General features: G+C 38.6%; 1 protein-coding gene across 2 annotated transcripts; it reads left to right on the top strand.

The window, feature by feature from the left end:
• The first annotated feature begins 1678 nt into the window (after window positions 1–1678).
• LOC127841192 (yolk ferritin-like) lies at window positions 1679–17938 on the top strand. 2 transcript variants are annotated; one of them, XM_052369857.1, is made up of 7 exons: window positions 1679–1855; window positions 3480–3571; window positions 12160–12306; window positions 14916–14978; window positions 15903–15959; window positions 16832–16942; window positions 17259–17938. In XM_052369857.1, the coding sequence occupies exons 1-7, from the start codon at window positions 1807–1809 to the stop codon at window positions 17391–17393; spliced, it is 654 nt and encodes a 217-aa protein (XP_052225817.1). In that variant the 5' UTR covers window positions 1679–1806; the 3' UTR covers window positions 17394–17938. The 2 variants fall into 2 exon arrangements, with proteins under 2 accessions (XP_052225817.1, XP_052225818.1); XM_052369858.1 differs by lacking the exons at window positions 1679–1855; window positions 3480–3571 and adding an exon at window positions 6878–6946.
• The last annotated feature ends 3650 nt before the right edge of the window (window positions 17939–21588 follow it).

Below are 21588 nucleotides of genomic sequence, written 5' to 3' on the forward strand. Positions count from 1 at the left end.
TAATTAGTGAAAACATCATTTTGAATGATAAATTATCATATTATAACGAACAATCACCTTTTCTGAAAAAAAAATCACTATCAAATATATATATTACATACATTTCAACTAACCGACATTTTAAACACAATAATTTTTACTAATTAATATCATAACCACACGCTAACCACCTGTGGTTTCGATCTGTTCGTACGTTGTACTCATTAGAAGACTCAAAGCAAACGTGTTTTTTTACAATAATGAACAATACGAACGTTTTTTCACCATACTAGACATGAACATAAAACAGTTTATAAATGAACTTCTTTATTACGGTTCTAAAACAGCAAAGTATCGAGCTATTTGATCACTCAATATAAACTTGTTTTCACAATTTTTATACAAATATAAAAAGTTCAAAAATGAATTTGTTGATTACGTTGCTTAAGGAGTAAAGTATCAAGCTTTTTTTATCTTCTCATACGTTATTATCATCACCAGTCACACAATACACGTCCCAGACAACATGGAAATAAAAAACGTTTTTATTACAATGCTAAAACAACAAAGGATCGAGCGTTTTCTACTGTTTTACGTTGTACTCAATTTACTGTCCCAGACATGCGAAGAAAAAAAGTTCAAAAATGCCCAAACAGTATATAATCGAGCTTCTTGATATTTTAAATACAAAAATATCAATCATGAACTTTTTATACCGATGCTGAAACAGCCAAGAACCAAGCTTTTCAAACTGTTTTAACGTTTTACTCCTCACTACACAAAAGTAAACGTGTTTTATACTGTCAAAAACGTGCAAACAAAAAAGGTTGAAAACTGAACAAAATGAACGTGCTCTTAGCATTCCATACTACATGCAAATAAATAAAGGTTAAACAATGAACTAATGATGCTAAAACAGTAAAGTATTGAGCTTTTCGATCAGTTTCGACATTGCATTCCTCAAAACAAAACATAAACGTCTTTTACGGTCCCAGACTTGAAAATATGCATTGTGATTAAAAATGAAATTTTTGATGCGGGTACTAAAACAAATATTTTCGAGCTTTCCGAACTGTTCCTACTCATCACAGCACACAAACGTGTTTAACCGTCCCAGAAATAATAATTTATTAAAAAAAAAAAAATCTACTTTTTATGACCATGGTAAACTGTTCTAACATTGTACTCATCACTACTCATAAAATAAACTACTTTGGCGTATAGAGCACTTTTCCTGCATCATAAATTCACAACACAATGCACGCAAATAAAAATTAATGTTTTATACAATTAATAAACGTGGGCTAAAATTGTAAAATAAATTAAATACAAATAGTGTGTAGTTTGTTATACGCATACATATCTACAGTTTGTGAACAGAACTGTTATCACACATACATATCTACAGTTACAAAAGGCTGTCAACAATGTCGAAAACAAAGAGCGGTAATTTTGTTAGGTACCAGGCAGGTTGTTTCGCTTCGAATGACTATATACCGCTGACTGTAGAGTCCGTTACACTACTTGTCAATTTTTCATATATCTGCATGTACCAAGTACAAAGTCAAATTGTTTTATCAATAAACCAAAAGTGCAAGGAGATACTGCATTTACCGGTTATATTCGTTAGTAACTCTTTATCTAAGGCAAAATTGACAGAGATAGCGCTCTCATATCATGGTGGTCATATTAGAAAAGATTGATCGTTGGACCTAGCCCAGTTTCAGACCGCATATAACTCCCATCGATAACTATATATTCATCAAAATATCGTTCACAACGACTTACACATAACACCGCTCAAATTTATTTCACGGAGGAACGAACATGTTGAAGGCGCTTGCCATATTAACGTTATTGGGGGCAGCTTTAGCAGGTTAGTGTGTAGTATAATTATATCGTGAATACATTCCTGCTGAATTGCGCAAAGAATGTGTGCTTTTATCGACTGTTTCTGTTAATTTTCTTTATTGTACGTATTAGTTTCACGTAAAATATGCGGGTTCCTTGTTCAATTGAGTACACGTTTATTAAGAAAATGGTAAATGGATTTGCGATACGACTATAACCCTACAGTCCACATACGTGTATTGTCCATCTATTTCGCTATACCACCTACATTTTTGTATAATCACAACTATAATTCGTATTTTATTACCATTTACATGTCAATCCTGAGGTATTTTATTAATTTTAATTATAACCGCGCATTTATACTTTTACATACATATAAACAGTTATCTCACCTTTACTTGAAACCACTGTTATCTCGCAATGTTTATTTTAATTGTAACCGTGTTATTCTCTTGTCGCATCATAGCATTGTTAATGTTATCTGTATTGAACTCATTCTTGTGTAACCACGAATACTCGAGCCCTATTCGTAATCACTTTTACAACAACTCGACGCCTATTTTCGCCTACGACAACTCGTACCTCTGTTGTAACCATGAAAAAGGATACCGACATTATACCCACGGCAACTAGTACCCTTTTGTACCCATGACAACTCAAACATTTATTGTGCGACTGACGACGGGTGCATCTATTTGTGTACACATAACAACTGAAACTCCATAATGTTCCCAAGCCAACGCACAGACCTGTTTTACAAATGAAAATCGAGACCCCTATATACTCATGATACTGCATCCCTAGTTCACCAATGCCAACTCGTACTTTAATTACCCGTGATAACTGCTACCCATATTGCGCCCGAGACATATCACGTGTCAGTATTGTACCCATGATGACTCGTACCGCTATATTGTCAAGGACCACTATTATACCCATGGCAAATGGTACACCTATATACCCATGACAAGTAACTCAAATGTACCTCAGGACAACTGGTGTCCCTATTGACACATGGCCACTTGAATCCCTATTTTACCCATGACAACTTATACCAAAAAGTGTGCCCATTACAACTCGTACCACTATTGAACCCATAACGGTCGTCTTACCTGCGTACCAATGAAAACTTGCAACTTTATTGTTCAAATGACTTCGAGTAACAATATTGTTCCCACGACAGCTCGCACCTCAATTTCACTCATGGCTACTCGTATATATGTTGTACTCATGACAACTCGAACCCATAGTGTACCCTTGCAAACTCGTAGGCATATTGTACCAATTACAATTCGTATCGCTATTGAAACCATGAAAAATTGAAGCCCAATTGTTCCAATGACAACGGATATATTATTACCATTATAAATTGTAGCACAAGTAACCGTAAACAATCAATTATATCTAATTGTATCCATGGCAACTCGCCTAGCTGCTGTGAACATAACAATACTTACCACTATTGTACCCATAGCGATTCTTAACTCTAGTGTATGCGTGATAAAGTGTACATCAATGATACTCGTGATAATACGTAGGTCTAGTGGACTCATGTGGACTTGTTCTTTATACACAACCCTAACGACTCGCTTGTCTATCGTACCTCATCCACCTCCAATCTCTATTGTACCTGTTTTTCATATAAGCCGAGGAGCAGCTGCTGAGCGAGAAGATACTCAGTCAACTAAACCAGCAGATCTCGTACGAGCTCAGAGCCAGCTATTTCTACCAGGCTTACGTGAGTACACAACTACATTTACCAGGCTAACATGAGTACACAACTACATTTACCAGTCTAACGTGAGTACACAGCTTCTTCTACCAGGCTAACGTGAGTACACAACTACATTTACCAGGCTAACATAAGTACACATATACTTCTACCAAGCTAACGTGTGTACACACCTACATCCAACAGGCTAACGTGAGTACACAACTACCTCTACTAAACTAATGAGAGTACACAACTACATCTACAAGGCTAACGTGAGTACACAGCTTCTTCTACCAGGCTAACGTAAATACACAACTACATCTATCAGGTTGCGTGAGTAAACAACTACATCTTCTAGACTAAAATGAGTACACAACTAAATTTTACATGCTAACGTGAGTACACAACAACATCTACCAGGCTAACGTGAGTACATACCTTCTTCTACCAGGCTTACGTGGGTACACATCAATATATACATAAAAAGTAAACCTGAGTTCACAACTACTTATACCAGGCTTACGTGAGTACACAACAACATCTACTAGGCTAAATTGAGTACAAATCTACTTCTACCAGGCTAACGTGAGTACACAACTACTTGTACCAGGCTAAAGTGAGTACCAAATTACATCTACCATTGTAAAGTTAGTGCACAACTTCATCTACAAAGGTAAAATGAATAAACAAACTACATTTACCAGGCTGACGTGAGTATACAACTTCTTCTACCTGGCTAAAATGAGTACACAATTACCTATACCAGGCTAACGTCAGTACACAACTACTTCTACCAGGCTAACGTGAGTACACATCTTTATTTACCAGGCTAACATGAGTACACAACAAACAACATCTTCGAGGCTAACTTTTTCTACTAGACTAACGTGACTACACAGCTTTATCATGCAGGATAACGTAAGTACACAATTACATCTACCAGGCTAACGTGAGTACGCAGTTTCATCTTCCATATTTAAGTTAGTACACAACTCTTTCTACCACGCAAACGTGAGTACATAACTACTTCTACCAGGCTAACGTGAATACACAGCTACATGCACCAGGCTAACGTGAGTACACTGCTACATGTACCAGGCTAACGTCAGTACATAACTTCTTGTACTTCTAGCAGGCCTGCGTGAGATCATAGCTACTTATAACAAGCCTAATTGAGAGAATGGCTGTCAATACCAGGCCTAGATGAGACCTTAGCTATTAACACCAACCCTACGTTAGATCCTTGCTATTTAGACCAAGCCTAAATTAAATCCTTGCTACTTTTACCAGGCTTACGTTAAATACTATATAATTTTACCAGACATACAAGAGATCCTAGCTACTTTTACCAGGCCTACATGAGATCCTAGCGACTTATGCCAGGCCTACGTTACATCCTTGCTACTTTTACCAGGCCTATGCTAGATCTTTGCGACTTATACCGAGCCAACGTTAGATCCAAGCTACTTATACCAGGCCTGCGTTAGATCCTAGCTACTTTGACCAGGCCTACGTTAGATCCTTGCTACTTATACCAGGCCTATGTAAGATCTTTGCTACTTATACCGGTCGTACGTTGGATCCTTGCTACGTTTACCAGTTCTACGTTAGATACTTGCTTCTTTTGCCAAGCATACATGAGATCCAAGCTACCTTTACCATGCCTATATAAGATCCTTGCTACATGTGTCAGGCCCATGTTAGATCTAATACCAGGCCTAAGTTAGATCCTTGCTACGCATACCAAGCCTTCGTTAGTTCCTAGTTTCTTATGTCAGCCCTACATTTGATACTAGCTATTTATACCAGGCCTATGTTAGATCCTTGCTACTTTTTCCATGTCCACGTTTGATCCTTGCTACTTATACAAGGCCTAAGTTAGATACTTGCTACTTATAACAGGCTTACGTTAGATCCTAGCTACTTATACCAGGCCTACGTTAGATCCTTGTTACTTTTACCAGGCCTAAGTAAGATCCTTGTTACTTTTACCATGCCTACGTTAGATCCTAGCTACTCATACCAGGCCTACGTTAGATCCTTGTTACTTTTACCAGGCCTACATGAGATCCTAGCGACTTATACCAGGCCTATGTAAGATCCTTGCTACTTTTTCCATGTCTACGTTTGATCCTTGCTACTTATACAAGGCCTAAGTTAGATACTTGCTACTTATACCAGGCTTACGTTAGATCCTAGCTACTCATTCCAGGTCTACGTTAGATCCTTGTTACTTTTACCAGGCCTAAGTTAGATCCTTGTTACTTTTACCATGCCTACGTTAGATCCTAGCTACTTATACCAGGCCTACGTTAGATCCTTGCTACTTATACCAGGCCAACGTTAGATACTAGCTTCTTATACCGACCTATGTTAGATCCTAGCTTACTTTACCAGGTCTACGTTAGATCCTTGTTACTTTTACCATGTCTACGTTAGATTATAGCTACTTTTACCAAGCCTACGTTAAATTCTTGTGACTTTTACCAGGCCTACATTAGATCCTAGCTACTTATAACAGGCCTACGTTAGATCCTTGCTACTTATACAAGGCCTACATTAGATCCTAGCTACTAATACCAGGCTTACGTTAGATCCTAGCTACTTATACCAGGCCTACGTTAGATCCTTGTTACTTTTGTAAGGCCTACGTTAGATCCTTTTTACTTTTACCAGGCCTACGTTAGATCCTAGCAACTTATACCAGGCCTACGTTAGTTCCTTGTTACTTTTACCGGGCTTACGTTAGATCATAGCTATTTATACCACGCCCACTTTAGATCCTAGCTTACTTTACCAGGTCCACGTTAGAGCATAACTATTAATACAAGGCTTTTATAATTATAAACTTACTTTTACCAGGCTAACGCAAGTTCAACGTTACTTCTCACAGGATGACGTAAGAGCACAGCTTCTTTTATAAGATGTATGTGTGTACATAGCTTCCTACACTAGGCTTTATATAGAATATACCTACCTATAGTATGTCAGTCATACGTTGGAACACATAAAAATTATAGTGCGTACATTTCTACTTATATCAGATTGACTTGAGAACACATATTTATCTTCTAGGCTTATGTGAATACAATTATACCTAAATCAGGCTAACTTTAGTACATAAAATATTTACTAGTATATCGTGAGTACACAGTTACTTAATAATTAGCTTCTTCAATAAGACTTGCATAAGTACAGAGCTACTTCCATCAATAAACCGTGAGTACAGAGCTATTTATATCAGGAATACATGTACATGATTACAATCAGAGCTACTTCTACCAGGCTTACGTGATAACAGACACCCCTATCAGGTTATTGTGAGTACATAGCCACTTCTTTCAGATGAACGTGTTTACAGATTTCATCTATCAGATTAACATAATCACAGATTACAGAGTAGGTTTGCGTGAGTAAAACACTATTTCTACAAGGCTTCGTTATTACAGAATTAATTTTCTCATGATCACGTGATTACAGAGCTATTTTTTCTCAGGCCAGATGTATTTGAACCAGGCTTATGCTAGTACAGAGGCTTATTTTCTCAGGCTTACCAGCGTACAGAGATTTTTCAACAAGGCTTACGTAAGTACATAGCTTAATCTCTCAGGCTTACATGCGTACAGAGCTACTTATAACAGGCACAGGTGAGTACAGAACTACTTCTATAAGGCTAACATAAGTACACAGCTACTTCTACAAGGCTAATTCGAGTACATAACTACTTCTGTCAGGCTAACATAAGTACGCAGACACTTTTACGAGGCTAATTTGAGTGCAGAACTACTTCTATCAGGCTAACATAAGTACAAAATTATTTCTACAAGGCTAATTCGAGTTCAGAACTACTTCTTTCAGGTGAACATAAGCACACAGCCACTACTACAAGGCTAATTTGAGTACATAATTACTATCAGGCTTGCGTGCATACACAGTTACTGGAACGGCTATTCGGCGTACTTGTGTACAGTTAGAGAAGCTTCTACCAGGCTTACGTGAGTACAGTTAGAGCTGTTTCTACCAGGCAAACGTTAGTACAGTAAGAGATTCTTCTACCAGGCTTACGTGTGTACAGTTACAGCTGCTTTTACCAGGCTTACGTGAGTACTGTTACAGCTGCATCTACCAAGCTTAAGTGAGTACAGTTAGAGATGCTCCTACCATTCTTACGTGTGTATAGTTAGAGACTCTTCTACCAGGCTTACGTGAGTACAGTTAGAGATGCATCCTCCGGGCTTACGTGAGTACAGTTAGAGCTGCTTCTATCAGGCTAACGTGAATACAGTTAGAGCTACTTCTACTAGGCTTACGTGGGTACAGTTAGAGGTGCTTCTACCAGGCTTACTTGAGTACAATAAGAGCTGTTTCTACCAGGCTTACGTGAGTACAGTTAGAGCTGCTTCTACCAGGCTAACGTGTGCAGTTAGAGACGCTTCTACCAGGCATACGTGAGTACAGTAAGACCTGCTTCTACCAGGCTTACGTGAGTACACGTATGGATGCTTCGACCAGGCTTACATGAGTACAATTAGAGCTACTTAGTTTAAACCTATTTATTTTAGCTCGATTGCAAAGAAAGTAATTCCTACTTATTTGAAATGCTCTCGAGTCCGTTTCCTGGGCCTAGAACCAGTACTTGGTGTCCATATGGGAGATCGAAAGAAAGCTCCCACAGCGGGGATCGAACCCGTGATCTTCCGGTCGCTAGGCGGACACCATATCCATTACACCACGGCGACCTTCTAAAGCTACTTCTAAAATGCTTACATGAGTACCGTTAGAGCTGCTTCTACCAGGCTTACATGAGTACCGTTAGAGCTACTTCTACAATGCTTACATGAGTACCGTTAGAGCTGCTTCTACCAGGCTTACGCGAGTAGTAAGAGATGCTTCTACTGGGCTTACGTGAATACAGTTAGAGATGCTCTACCATCTAACGTGAGTACAGTAAGAGCTACTTCTACCAGGCTTACGTGGGTACAGTTAGAGCTGCTTCTACCAGGTTTTTGTGAGTATAGTTAGAGCTGCTTCTACCACGCTAACGCGAGTAGAATTAGAGCTGCTCTTACCACGCTAACGCGAGTAGAATTAGAGCTGCTCTACCAGGCTTACGCGAGTACAATTAGAGCTGCTTCTACCAGGCTAACGTGAGTTAGTTAGAGCTGCTTCTACCATGCTTACGTGAAAAGTAAGAGATGCTTCAACTAGGCTTACGTGAGTAGTTAGAGATGCTTCTACCAGGCTTACGTGAGAACAATAAGAGATGCCTCTACCAGGCTTACGTGAGTACAGTAAGAGCCGCTTCTACCAGGCTTATGTAAGTACAGTTAGAGCTGCTCTACAAGGCTTATTTGGGTTCAGTTAGAGCTGCTTCTACGAGGATTACGTGAGTAGTTAGAGATGCTTCTACCAGGCTTACGTGAGTACAGTCAGAGATGCTTCTACCAGGCTTACGTGAGAACAATAAAAGATGCCTCTACCAGGCTTTTGTGAGTACAGTTCGAGATGCTGCTACCAGGCTTACGTGAGTACAGTCAGAGATGCTTCTACCAGGCATACGTGAGTACAATTAGAGCTGCTCCACCAGGCTTTTGTGAGTACAGTTAGAGATGCTTCTACCAGGCTTACTTGAGTACAGTTAGAGCTGCTTCTACGAGGATTACGTGAGTAGTTAGAGATTCTTCTACCAGGCTTACGTGAGTACAGTTAGAGATGCTCATATCGGGCTTATGTGAGTACAGTTAGAGATGCTTCTACCAGGCTTATGTGAGTACAGTTAGAGGTGCTTCTACAAGGCTTATGTGAGTACAGTAAGAGCTACTTCTACCAGGCTTACGTGGGTACAGTTAGAGGTGCTTCTACCAGGATTACGTGAGTAGTAAGAGATGCTTCTATCGGGCCTATGTGAGAACAGTTAGAAATGCTTCTACGAGGATTACGTGAGTAGTTAGAGATGCTTCTATCGGGTTTATGTGAGAACAGTTAGAAATGCTTCTACGAGGATTACGTGAGTAGTTAGAGATGCTTCTACCAGGCTTACGCGAGTACAGTTACAGCGACTTCTACCAGGCTAACGTGAGTAGTTAGAGATGCTTCTATCGGGCTTACGTGAGTAGTTAGAGATGCTTCTATCGGGCTTATGTGAGTACAATTAGAGATGCCTCTACCAGGCTTACGTGAGTAAAGTTAGAGATTCTGCTACCAGGCGTACGTGAGTAGTTAGAGCTGCTTCGATCGGGCTTATGTAAGTACAATTAGAGATGCCTCTACCAGGCTTACGTGAGTACAGTTCGAGATGCTGCTACCAGGCGTACGTGAGTAGTTAGAGCTGCTTTGATCGGGCGTATGTGAGTACAGTAAGAGATGCCTCTACCAGGCTTACGTGAGTAGTTAGAGATGCTTCTATCGGGCTTATGCTAGTACAGTTAGAGATGCTTCTACCAGGCTTACGCGAGTACAGTTACAGCGACTTCTACCAGGCTAACGTGAGTAGTTAGAGATGCTTCTATCGGGCTTACGTGAGTAGTTAGAGATGCTTCTATCGGGCTTATGTGAGTACAATTAGAGATGCCTCTACCAGGCTTACGTGAGTAAAGTTAGAGATTCTGCTACCAGGCGTACGTGAGTAGTTAGAGCTGCTTCGAACGGGCTTATGTGAGTACAGTTAGATATGCTTCTACCAGGCGTACGTGAGTAGTTAGAGATGCTTCTATCGGGCTTATGTGAGTACAGTTAGAGATGCTTCTACCAGGCGTACGTGAGTAGTTAGAGATGCTTCTATCGGGCTTATGTGAGTACCGTTAGAGATGCCTCTACCAGGCGTACGTGAGTAGTTAGAGATGCTTCTATCGGGCTTATGCTAGTACAGTTAGAGATGCTTCTACCAGGATTACGTGAGTACAGTAAGAGATGCTGCTACCAGGCGTACGTGAGTAGTTAGAGATGCTTCGAGCGGGTTTTTGTGAGTACAGTTAGAGATGCCTCTACCAGGCTTACGTGAGTACAGTTTGAGATGCTGCTACCAGGCGTACGTGAGTAGTTAGAGCTGCTTCGATCAGGCTTATGTGAGTACAGTTAGAGATGCCTCTACCAGGCTTACGTGAGTACAGTTCGAGATGCTGCTACCAGGCGTACGTGAGTAGTTAGAGCTGCTTCGATCGGGCTTATGTGAGTACAGTTAGAGATGCCTCTACCAGGCTTACGTGAGTAGTTCGAGATGCTTCTACCAGGCGTACGTGAGTAGTTAGAGATGCTTCTATCAGGCTTATGTGAGTACAGTTAGATATGCTTCTACCAGGCGTACGTGAGTAGTTAGAGATGCTTCTATCGGGCTTATGTGAGTACAGTTAGAGATGCTTCTACCAGGCGTACGTGAGTCGTTAGAGATGCTGCTATCGGGCTTATGTGAGTACAGTTAGAGATGCCTCTACCAAGCGTACGTAAGTAGTTAGAGATGCTTCTATCGGGCTTATGTGAGTACAGTTAGAGATGCTTCTACCAGGATTACGTGAGTACAGTTAGAGATGCTGCTACCAGGCGTACGTGAGTAGTTAGAGATGCTTCGAGCGGGCTTATGTGAGTACAGTTAGAGATGCCTCTACCAGGCTTACGTGAGTACAGTTAAGGATGCTGCTACCAGGCGTACGTGAGTAGTTAGAGCTGCTTCGATAGGGCTTATGTGAGTACAGTTAGAGATGCCTCTACCAGGCTTTCGTGAGTACAGTTCGAGATGCTGCTACCAGGCGTACGTGAGTAGTTAAAGCTGCTTCGATCGGGCTTATGTGAGTACAATTAGAGATGCCTCTACCAGGCTTACGTGAGTACAGTTAGAGCCGCTTCTACCAGGCTTACTTGAGTAGTTAGAGATGCTTATACCAGGCTTGCGTGGGTACAGTTAGAGATGCTTTTACCAGGCTTATGTGAGTACAATTGTAGCTGTTTCTACCAGGCTTACGTGAGTAGATAGAGATGCTTATACCAGGCTTACGTGAGTACAGTTAGAGATGCCTTTACCAGGCTTACGTGAGTACAGTTAGATGCTTATACCAGGCTTACGTGAGTACAGTTAGAGATGCTTGTACCAGGCTTACGTGAGTACAGTTAGAGATGCTTGTACCAGGCTTACGTGAGTACAGTTATAGATGCTTGTACCAGGCTTACGTGAGTACAAATAGAGCTGCTTCTACAATGCTTACGTTAGTACAGTTAGAGATGCTTCTATCAGGCGTACGTGAGTTCATTAAACCATCGTCAATGCGGTTCAAATCACATGTACTAATCAACCCAACAACTTTTGCACTGCAGAACAAAAGCAATATGATAAATGCGTATTGTACTCAATACCTTAATACAAATAAAGTTACTGAGGAATATATACAGTATTTCATATTTTTGCGAACAGTTAAACATTTTAAAGGCAAATCTTAATATATAAGATTAAGATGTGATAATGGTTTGAGATGCACAAAATGAGTTCACAAATAAGGCTACGCATCTTGATTTAATAAAATAATTCCATAATCTTCTTTGATAAAAATTGTAAATCTTGTGTTGTAACTCACGGTCTCGCGTACTTTTAATTTATAAAATTCAATTAATGTTTTTGTTTGTAGAGCCACTACTTTGGGCGCTCTGACGTCGCTCTACCCGGCTTCGCGAAATGGTTTGAAGAGGCATCGAAGGAGGAGAGGTCGCACGCCACTAGTCTCATGGAGTACATCAACAAACGTGGGGGCGATGTCACCCTCAACACTCTGCAGGTAGGTGGTGATGTAGGGAGTTTTCATGCTAAATAAACTGCTAGGGTTTTGAGCCTAGGAACATTGTACCCAAGAAAATCTGGAGTTGGTTTGGGCTAGGGGATATGTCCCTCTTAACCCAATGGAGTTAGGTGGGACTGGGGTATATCACCTTCAATACTCTGCCGGTGGGAGGGACGTGGGGTATATCACCTTCAATACTCTGCAGATGGGAGGTACGTGGGGTATATAAACGTCAATACTCTGCATGTGGGTGAGACGTGAGGTATATCACCTTCAATAATCTGCAGGTGGGTGAGACGTGAGGTATATCACATTCAATACTATCTAGGTGGGTGGGACGTGGGATATAACCCGTAAATACTCTGCAGGTGGGTGGGACGTGGGGTATATCACCTTCAATACTCTGCAGGTGGTTGAGACGTGGGGTATATCATCGTCAATACTCTGCAGGTGCGTGGGACGTGTGGTATATCACCTTCAATACTCTGCAGGTGGGAGGGACGTGGGGTTTATCACCGTCAATACTCTGCAGGTGGGTGGGACGTGGGGTATATCACCTTCAATATTCTGTATGTGGGTGGGACGTGAGGTATACCACCTTCAATACTCTGCAGGTGGGTGGGACGTGGGGTATATCACCGTCAATACTCTGCAGGTGGTAGAACGTGAGGTATATAATATTTAATACTCCGCATGTGGGTGGGACGTGGGGTATATCAACCTCAGTACTCTGCAGGGGGTGGGACGTGGGGTAAATCACCGTCAATACTCTGCATGTGGTTGAGGCAGGGGTACGGTATATATCACCATTTAACTCTGAACTTAGGTTGTGTCGCCCTTAACACATAAAATGTTGGGGGGACTGGCTGACAGTTCACTCTCAATACTGTGGAGGTGGGTGGGGCTTGACGAAAATGTCATTATCAGAACATTTCAGATGGGTGTGAATGCGAGAGATTTCAACCTCAATACACTGCAGGCGGTTTGGGCTGGGAGAGTTGTCTCCCATATTACGCTGCAGTTCAGTTGGCTGTCTGATTGAAGACCCGATGACACATTTTACTGAAGTCTTAATTTTGTAGTTAATGAAATCTACGTTGTGATGAAAATGAAATTTAATTTGAAAAGCACATTTCCGACATGAAAAGTAAAAAATAACTTTAATTACGAAATTAATACCGTTGTCTTTTACAACGTTCTTCTCAAACTAATATGCAATGTAAATTATGGTTCTTCTAAAAACTTGTTCTCCGTTCTTGTATTACATGGTGATGAGATAGTAGAAACTGTAAAAAGACATTATTTAGAACTGATTCACCGATTTAAACGTTTTTAAAATTTGCGCCCAAACCAGGGATCGCAAGTAAAATAACATGCAGAACACGCATATGTATACAGCAGTTGGATATACATTATTATCTGAACATGAAAATGATCAAAATTGATATTCAATTTTCATAATATTATCTGCTATGCTCTTCGGACAATTAACTTCAACTTGGCAACAAAAAACACTGCTAAAAAATTAGTTCGCGCCAAAAAAATTTATATGGCCCTCGACAACTTGAAGTAAAACGCAGTATTATTATGTATTATGTACACTATTTTAGTGTTATTTTAACACGATTTTGATTCAATCAATATATGTCGATTAAGATAGATTGGTAAGTTAAAACCATTGCCTTGAATCACATCTCACATCTCATTGTACAAGCACGTTGCAGTTATGCCTGATGGCTGTGCTTGCTATATCAACGTGTTTGTTTTTTTAAAGGCATATGTGTGAAATACAACCCGTGTCAATCAAAATAATTGTCTAAATATAAAAGCGAACTATTGCAAAAAATAGTCTTATATATAAAACGTATGATGTTGAGTATGCTAAAAAGTAGTGACGGTCATATATGTTATCCACAATATACTCCGTAAGCGTTTTATGTGACGATAATAAACTTTATAATATTTCAAAAAACATGTTTAAAAACATAAACATGTCTACTCAATGCTTAACAATAGTTTTCATTATCTATGTATTTCAAGAAGTTTCACAACTAATTTCTTTGTCAAATTTAGAATGATATTTAAGCTTACTCTAAGAAAACGATACTTTCTGATAGCGCGAATGCTCGTCATTGAGAATACTTGTACATCAAGTATTTGAGATAACGACTGGCGTCTGATGGAAACAAGGATCATGATAGTACTCATGATTTTAAAAATGCTTAAAAAATGTTGCACTCAACAGTTAACAGTTGTTGTCTCCATGTTCACTTGTGTTTTTATTATTTTAAATGAACAAGAAGCTTCATACGTTCGTTTTCCGAGGTTCGCGTAGCCTCTTACATGCGGACCCGTCTCCGAAAATACACGTATGCAGCACTTCATGTATTATTGATACGAATAGATAGGACATCTATGAAATGTTGCATACAGGTCGGAGACATGTACATACTTTTTTGTTATACATTGACCTTAATATTGTGTAATCAGACGCGCTTTGTCTTGTAATTGCATCAAACTATTTCCATAAATGGGAACAGTTATATACGTTTACGTACATTTCAATGAAACCTTAAAACAAATGATACACGTTTTTGTATTTTAAGTATTCCACAATGTGCGACGATATCTACCAGTTCAACCAGTATGACGATAGGAAATACGCTTGCGTAAGTTGCATGCTGATTGAGATCAACATGCTGAATTGTGATGATGATGATGATGATGATGATGATGATGATGATGATGATGATGATGATGATGATGATGATGATGATGATGATGATGATGATGATGATAATGATGATGATGATGATGATGATGATATCGCCGTGTGTGTGAAATATTTGATAGATTTTATAGATATAAGTCTCTTATTATAATTGTAACAGTATTCAACAGCGCTTCCTATATTCCCTTCCATTATAGATAGCAGTGTCTGACCATTATGTTTACATTCCGTAGCGCTTCCTATTATGTCATTTTCATATAGAACGCACTACCACATTATCCTGTTTACAGTATTCCACGCATTTCCTAACAGCCCGCCGTTGAGAAATCATAGCATCTTATTACAATATTCTGTGGTATTCCACAGCGCTTCCCATGTACCCTAGTAGCCTCTTATTGCAGGTGTTAAAAGTTGCAAGTAACATATGCTTTAATAAATAAATTATAACTGAATGAAAGTCATAATTCATTTGTATTTTTGTACGAGCATGTTTGCTTGTTCCTTTATATGCATGTTTACATTACGACGAAATATGGAACATAAAATATGTCTCGAGAGTTCCAGGGGTCCGTCTTATCAATGATCGTACGAAAATGTTAACTTACGATTGAATTGTGTAATTTTAAAATATAAGTGATTATGATCTGTATGTTTCAAATATAATAATTTCTTTGGAAATGAATGGAAATGTTCAACAGAAGTAATTATAAAAGTGACGGTTACATATTTATGGCGCTTCGAAAATTGCATCGTAAGGTGAAAATGTCGTACGATGTTTGATAAGACGGGTTTGCATTTTATTTATTACTAATCATTATTTCCAAATAAATGAGTTGAGTGGTTAGTATGTGCCAATTTGCAGATCTGCCTGTTTATGTCATCCAAGCCAATGAACGCTTCAGTGAAGAGCTCGTGTGGAGTGAGTACATGATGTGACCTACTTATTGGACAGTATTTATCATCTTTACTATCTTCAGTCATTTCTCAAAACTTATTTAAAATAGTGATCAATATGCAATGTCTTTTAGAAACCTTCCAAAATCTATATTTCAATATTTCACACTCTTTCATTAATTATTTAATTTTGGTTTATTTAAAGTTATTTTCGCAAATGTAATCAAATGAAGCAAAAATAATAACAGTAAGAAAAAAGATCGCCCCCCCCCCCCCGAAAAAAGTATTAGCATCGGTCGGGTTAGTGGATGCAAACAACGTTGTTTTATGTCGAAATCTCAGTAACAATTTTGTTTGTTCCAGATATTTTACATAAATCTGTTTTAAAACTGACGCACGTGTATACTTATTGGTTCGTTCTTACTTTTTAACGATGCCAAACACTGTAGGGAAGTTTCCGAATTAAGATTATGATTATTTTCTAAAAATGGTATGTGAATGCCAGACAAAAACAGGTATACAGACATTTATAATAGAAAATGTTTATTCTAAAACTCTAGTAAGACTTTCAATAATTAGTTTAATTTATTTTCGTATGTATCCATTGCATATAATCTCACGCCCATAGTCATATCAGGCATTTCATACAGGAGTTCTAATAAATAAATAAATAACAAAAATATCATGTCACTTTTGTTAATTAAGCAATGCAAATTCGGTGCATTGGAAAAAACACACAAAAATACAATTTTCACCAGTAGATGAATTAACGTAAAGAAAATGCTAGGCTATCTCTCCGTGCGAACTTGGTTAAGAAAATAAACACTTTTCACTGTTGCGTTTTGTCGACTTTAGGTGTGTTATAAGGCGCTGTATTGTACAGAGCACTGTTTGCAGGAACGCGACACGTGGCAGAACGGTCTGTGGGCCATGCAGGACACTCTGGCCCTCGAGAGGATGGTCAGCGACCTGATCCTCAAGCTGCACGCCAGCTCGGACGACGCTCACGTGAGTACATCTCCACTTGCATAGTCTGCTAAGAGGGGTGCGGTGCAAGTTATGCACGTTTTCACACTGAAAAGTTGCACAAAATTAAGTGGTGTAAATTCTGTTCAATGCTATGAATAACTAGGTTAAAGTATCATCTATGATTGGTTTACACTGGCGAGTTCCTTTGCAAAACTATTGCCAAACATTCCCATTCTTCAAATCTAATGTATTTATCAAACAAACTAAAGTATGTCGTTTTCAGATTTTACTTCACAGCATTGATTGACGTTTTTTATGGACATGATTAATGCGTGGCACCCATATACATTTTCAGCTGACCCACGTTCTTGAGCACCAGTTTATTGACGAGCAGGTTGAGTCCATAAAGAAGGTGAACGACATTATCACCAAACTGTATCGCGTGGGCAAAGGTCTGGGCGAGTACATGTTTGACCGCGAGGAACTGTAAGCCGGGGCTCCACTATAGTCGCGTTGCATCGACAGCATCCAACTGCAAGAGTGCATTTCAGAAAATAAACATAATTTGACTACACATTATTTTTACATTTTATGGGATATTTTGACTTTAATTTACTTACATCGAAAATAAAACAGCATGAACACATTAGCAGTATGCCACCATAGCTCATTATAATCCGAAACTGCTTAATTAGGTTCCATCATAACTTAAGTGAATGTATTCTGTAACAAGTATACAGGCTTAAACACTATTATTGTTTAATGACCGTATAATTATTTTAAGAAAGAGCTATTCTTGAAAGTTATGAACGTACTTAATAAACTAACAAAACACGAATCACTTGCTCATATATATTTACAAAATCGCCTAAAATGTATGTTCAAATAACATAAAATTAGATAACATTATATCGATTTGCGCACTTTAAGTTACGACAACGATGTTAAAACCAGTTTGAAGAGACACGTTCACAGTTTGGTGCTGGATTTGTTGATAATAAAGTGAAAACTTAAATTAAACATGTTTTCTACAAAGATGCTTTTCGTCTCAAAACACTTTTGATTTTGTTGTCTTTGTCTTGTTTGTATCAAATACTAAGGCCAGTGTTTGCGTTCGCGTATTTCGCTAAAACGTATGTAACGGTAATCACGCAATAATTTTGCCAAGGTCTCACAGAAGTTACTTTATATGAGTACACAATAAAAATCGTTTACATATGAAATATTATAATCAAAATTAACTTTCATCATTTTTTCTATATTTGAAACTTTTTTGTTATATATTATTGCAGGAAAAATGCTTTTTTGTTGTTGTTGTTTTCACTCAACAAAGTATCTTAACTGAAGTGACGATAGTTTTGCTTTCAAAATACCATCACAATGGCAAGGATGTTTAGTTGCCGAACTATCCTTTATAATTTTTAAATATCAACTGATATAAATTAGAAAGGATGTGTCTGCTTTAATTTTTGACAACTTATACAATCATTTTTAAGTGTCAGGCTAAATTAATTACAGTCCATGAAACTCTACACAGAAACTGTTAATATGTGACACTATTATTTAAAACTCTTGAATAGTATGAACAATGTATTCAACACTATTGCTTGTTTAAAACATTACTTTATCCGTACATTTGATACATATAAGGAAGTATGGATTTTTTTTTAATTTCCATTAATTAAATATTCAGCTCTCTCCTAGTTGGCGTTTTCATACGTGTGATAGTATTTATTTAATTTGCACATTTATTTCTGAAAGATAATTATCTTAACATATTCACGGAAATCTAAAAAAACATTATATGTAAATGTAAAGTTATTTAAAATAAAATCCAGAATAGTTCTTAATATACAATGTTCCGAAGCGGAATAACAAGGCGCTGTATCATTAGGAAATGTTCCAGTGCGGAATAACGTGGGGCTGTATCATTAGGGAATGTTCCAGAGCGGAATAACAACGCGCTGTATCATTAGGGAATGTTCAGGTGCGGAATAATGTGGGACTGTATCATTAGGGAATGTTCCATTGCGGAATAACAGGGCGCTGTATCATTAAGGAATGTTCCAGGGCGGAATAACAACGCGCTGTATCATTAGGGAATGTTCCAGGGCGGAATAACAACGCGCTGAATCATTAGGAAATGTTCCAGAGCGGCATAACGTGGGGCTGTATCATAACGGGATGTTCCAGGGCGGAATAACAGGGCGCTGTATCATTAGGGAATATTCCAGGGCGGACTAACAGGGCGCTATATCATTAGGGGATGTTCCAGGGTGAAATAAGAGGGCGCTGTATCATTAGGGAATGTTCATGGCCGGAATAACAGGATGCTGTAACATTCGAGAACGTTCCAGGGCGGAATAACAGGGCGCTGTATTATTAGGGAACGTTCGATTGTGGAATAACAGGACGCTGTATCATTAGAGAACGTTCCAGGGCGGTATAACATGGCGCTGTATAATAAGGGAATGTTCTAGGGTGGAATAACAGGGCGCTGTATCATTAAGGAATGTTCTAAGGTGGAATAACAGGGCGCTGTATCATTAGATAATGTTCCAGGGCTGAATTACAGTGCGTTGCATCATAAGGTAATATTCCAGGGCGGAATAAAATGGGCTTTATCATAAGGGAATGTTCCAGGGCGGAATTACAGAGCGCTGTATCAAAAGGGAATTTTCAAGGTTGGAATAACAGGGCGCTGTATCAAAAGGGAATGTTCCAGGGCGGAATAACGGGGCACTGTGCCATTATGGAATGTTACGGAGCGGAATAACAGGGCACTGTATCATGATGGAATGATCCAGGGCGGAATAACAGGGCGCTGTATCATAAGAGAATGTTCCTGTGCGGAATAACAGGGCGCTGTATCATAAGGGAATGTTTTAGGGTGGAATAACAGGGCGCTGTATCACAAGGGAATGTTCGAGGGCGGAATAACAGGGCGCTGTATCATTCGGGAATCTTCCAGGGCGGTATAACAAGGGCGCTGTATCATTAGGGAATGTTCAAGGGTGGTATAACAGGTCGCTTTATCATTATTGAATGTTCCATGGTGAATAACAGGGCGCTGTATCATTAGGGAATGTTCCATAGCGGAATAACAGGGCGCTGTATAATGAGGGAATATTCCAGGGCGGAATAACAGGGCACTGTGTAATTAGGGAATGTTCCATGGCGGAATAACAGGACGCTGTATCATTAGGGAATGTTCCATGGCGGAATAACAGGGCGCTGTATCATAAGGGAATGTTCCAGGGCGGAATAACAGGGCGCTGTATCATAAGGGAATGTTCCGGAGTGGAATAACAGGGCGCTGTATCGTAAGGGAATGTTCCAGGGCGGAATAACAGGGCGCTGTATTATTAGGGAAAGTTCCAGGGCGGAATAACAGGGCGCAGCTTCATTATCAATTTATTCATGTTGAGTCTTTTGGTAAATGTTGAAAAAACTATTAAAACTATTTATATTAAATTGAGTATTATCCTATACTATTATATGTCTACAGTTCTAATACTTCCAGTTTTCCAAGTATTCACACCGCAGTAATATCAACTTTACGAGTGTAATATTCTAAATATTTTCAAATAAATGCATTCATGCTGTTAACCAAACCAATTATGTGTATATGACTGGAAGTTTTTGAAACTAAAGAAACTAAATATATTTTTGTTGTGATTGACTTTTTTTGTGAAAGCGACTTTTACTCGAAATTATATTCCTCAGAAGCAGAGGAACCAGAAAAAGGCTAAGTAGGCGGACATGAAAAAAACGTGCGAGTTTTCTTTAAATTTATTTAATATTTACAGTAATTATCAGTTAGTATTTAGCTCTTTAATGTATCTAGTAATAGGTCAGATTGGTTTAACACTACAGTTTGTAAAAATAAAGGTTCTAAAAATATCGTTATAACTTCAGACCTTTCACTTTATCTTACATGGTTAAAACACCAGATACATTTCTCACATACATAATACAAACGCATGCAAGAAATACCAGGCTATATGTGGAAACCGGCAGTTGGGATGGGATTAAATCTAACCAAAGGCTGTGTTATTTATGTGACTTCAATAATAATATTGGCGATGAAATACATTATTTACTTAAATGTAAATCCCTTGAAGATGTAAAGGGACGTTCTATTGATAAGAAATATTATACGTCACCAAATATAATTAATTTAAATAGTTAATGTTCATCGATTATAATAATAATAGTATGTGCAAGAAAATATGTATGTTCGTTAAAGAAATATTGAAACAGTTTAAATTTATATTGTTTTTCGTGTCTGTTTTTCAATACATACAAATATTTTTTGTGTTTCCTCTATGCTCAAATGTTTAATAGTGTTCGCGTGCGTTGTTTAAATTGTAAATATTCTCCCTCTGAAATGAAAAAAAAGTTTGCTGTATAACATATGGCCCCTTAAACTATGTATCTATCAATGTATGTTTGTGTAACGTTGGCTCATACTGTCATGTTATGCATGAAATGAGCATACAAGAAATACTTGAAACCTGTATTTAAATTCCAATCACCTATTTTATACATACCAAAAGGTATCCAATTTGCGGCACGAATAATATATTGACACATTTCGATAATTACCGGCAATTATACTGACAGAAATTTTTGAAAGTGAAAAGAACAAATTGCGATACTTATCGACACAACAGTTATTTTTT

Source organism: Dreissena polymorpha, chromosome 8 (genome assembly GCF_020536995.1).
Source record: "Dreissena polymorpha isolate Duluth1 chromosome 8, UMN_Dpol_1.0, whole genome shotgun sequence".
Lineage (NCBI taxonomy): Eukaryota > Metazoa > Mollusca > Bivalvia > Myida > Dreissenidae > Dreissena > Dreissena polymorpha.

Bases quoted from the DNA above. Each gene is read 5' to 3' on its own strand.
- LOC127841192 (XM_052369857.1), top strand. From the start codon at position 1,807: ATGTTGAAGGCGCTTGCCATATTAACGTTATTGGGGGCAGCTTTAGCA. The intron at 1,856-3,479 runs GTTAGTGTGTAG...TTTTCATATAAG, and splicing joins ATTGGGGGCAGCTTTAGCAG to CCGAGGAGCAGCTGCTGAGC. The intron at 12,307-14,915 runs GTAGGTGGTGAT...TTGTATTTTAAG, and splicing joins TCACCCTCAACACTCTGCAG to TATTCCACAATGTGCGACGA.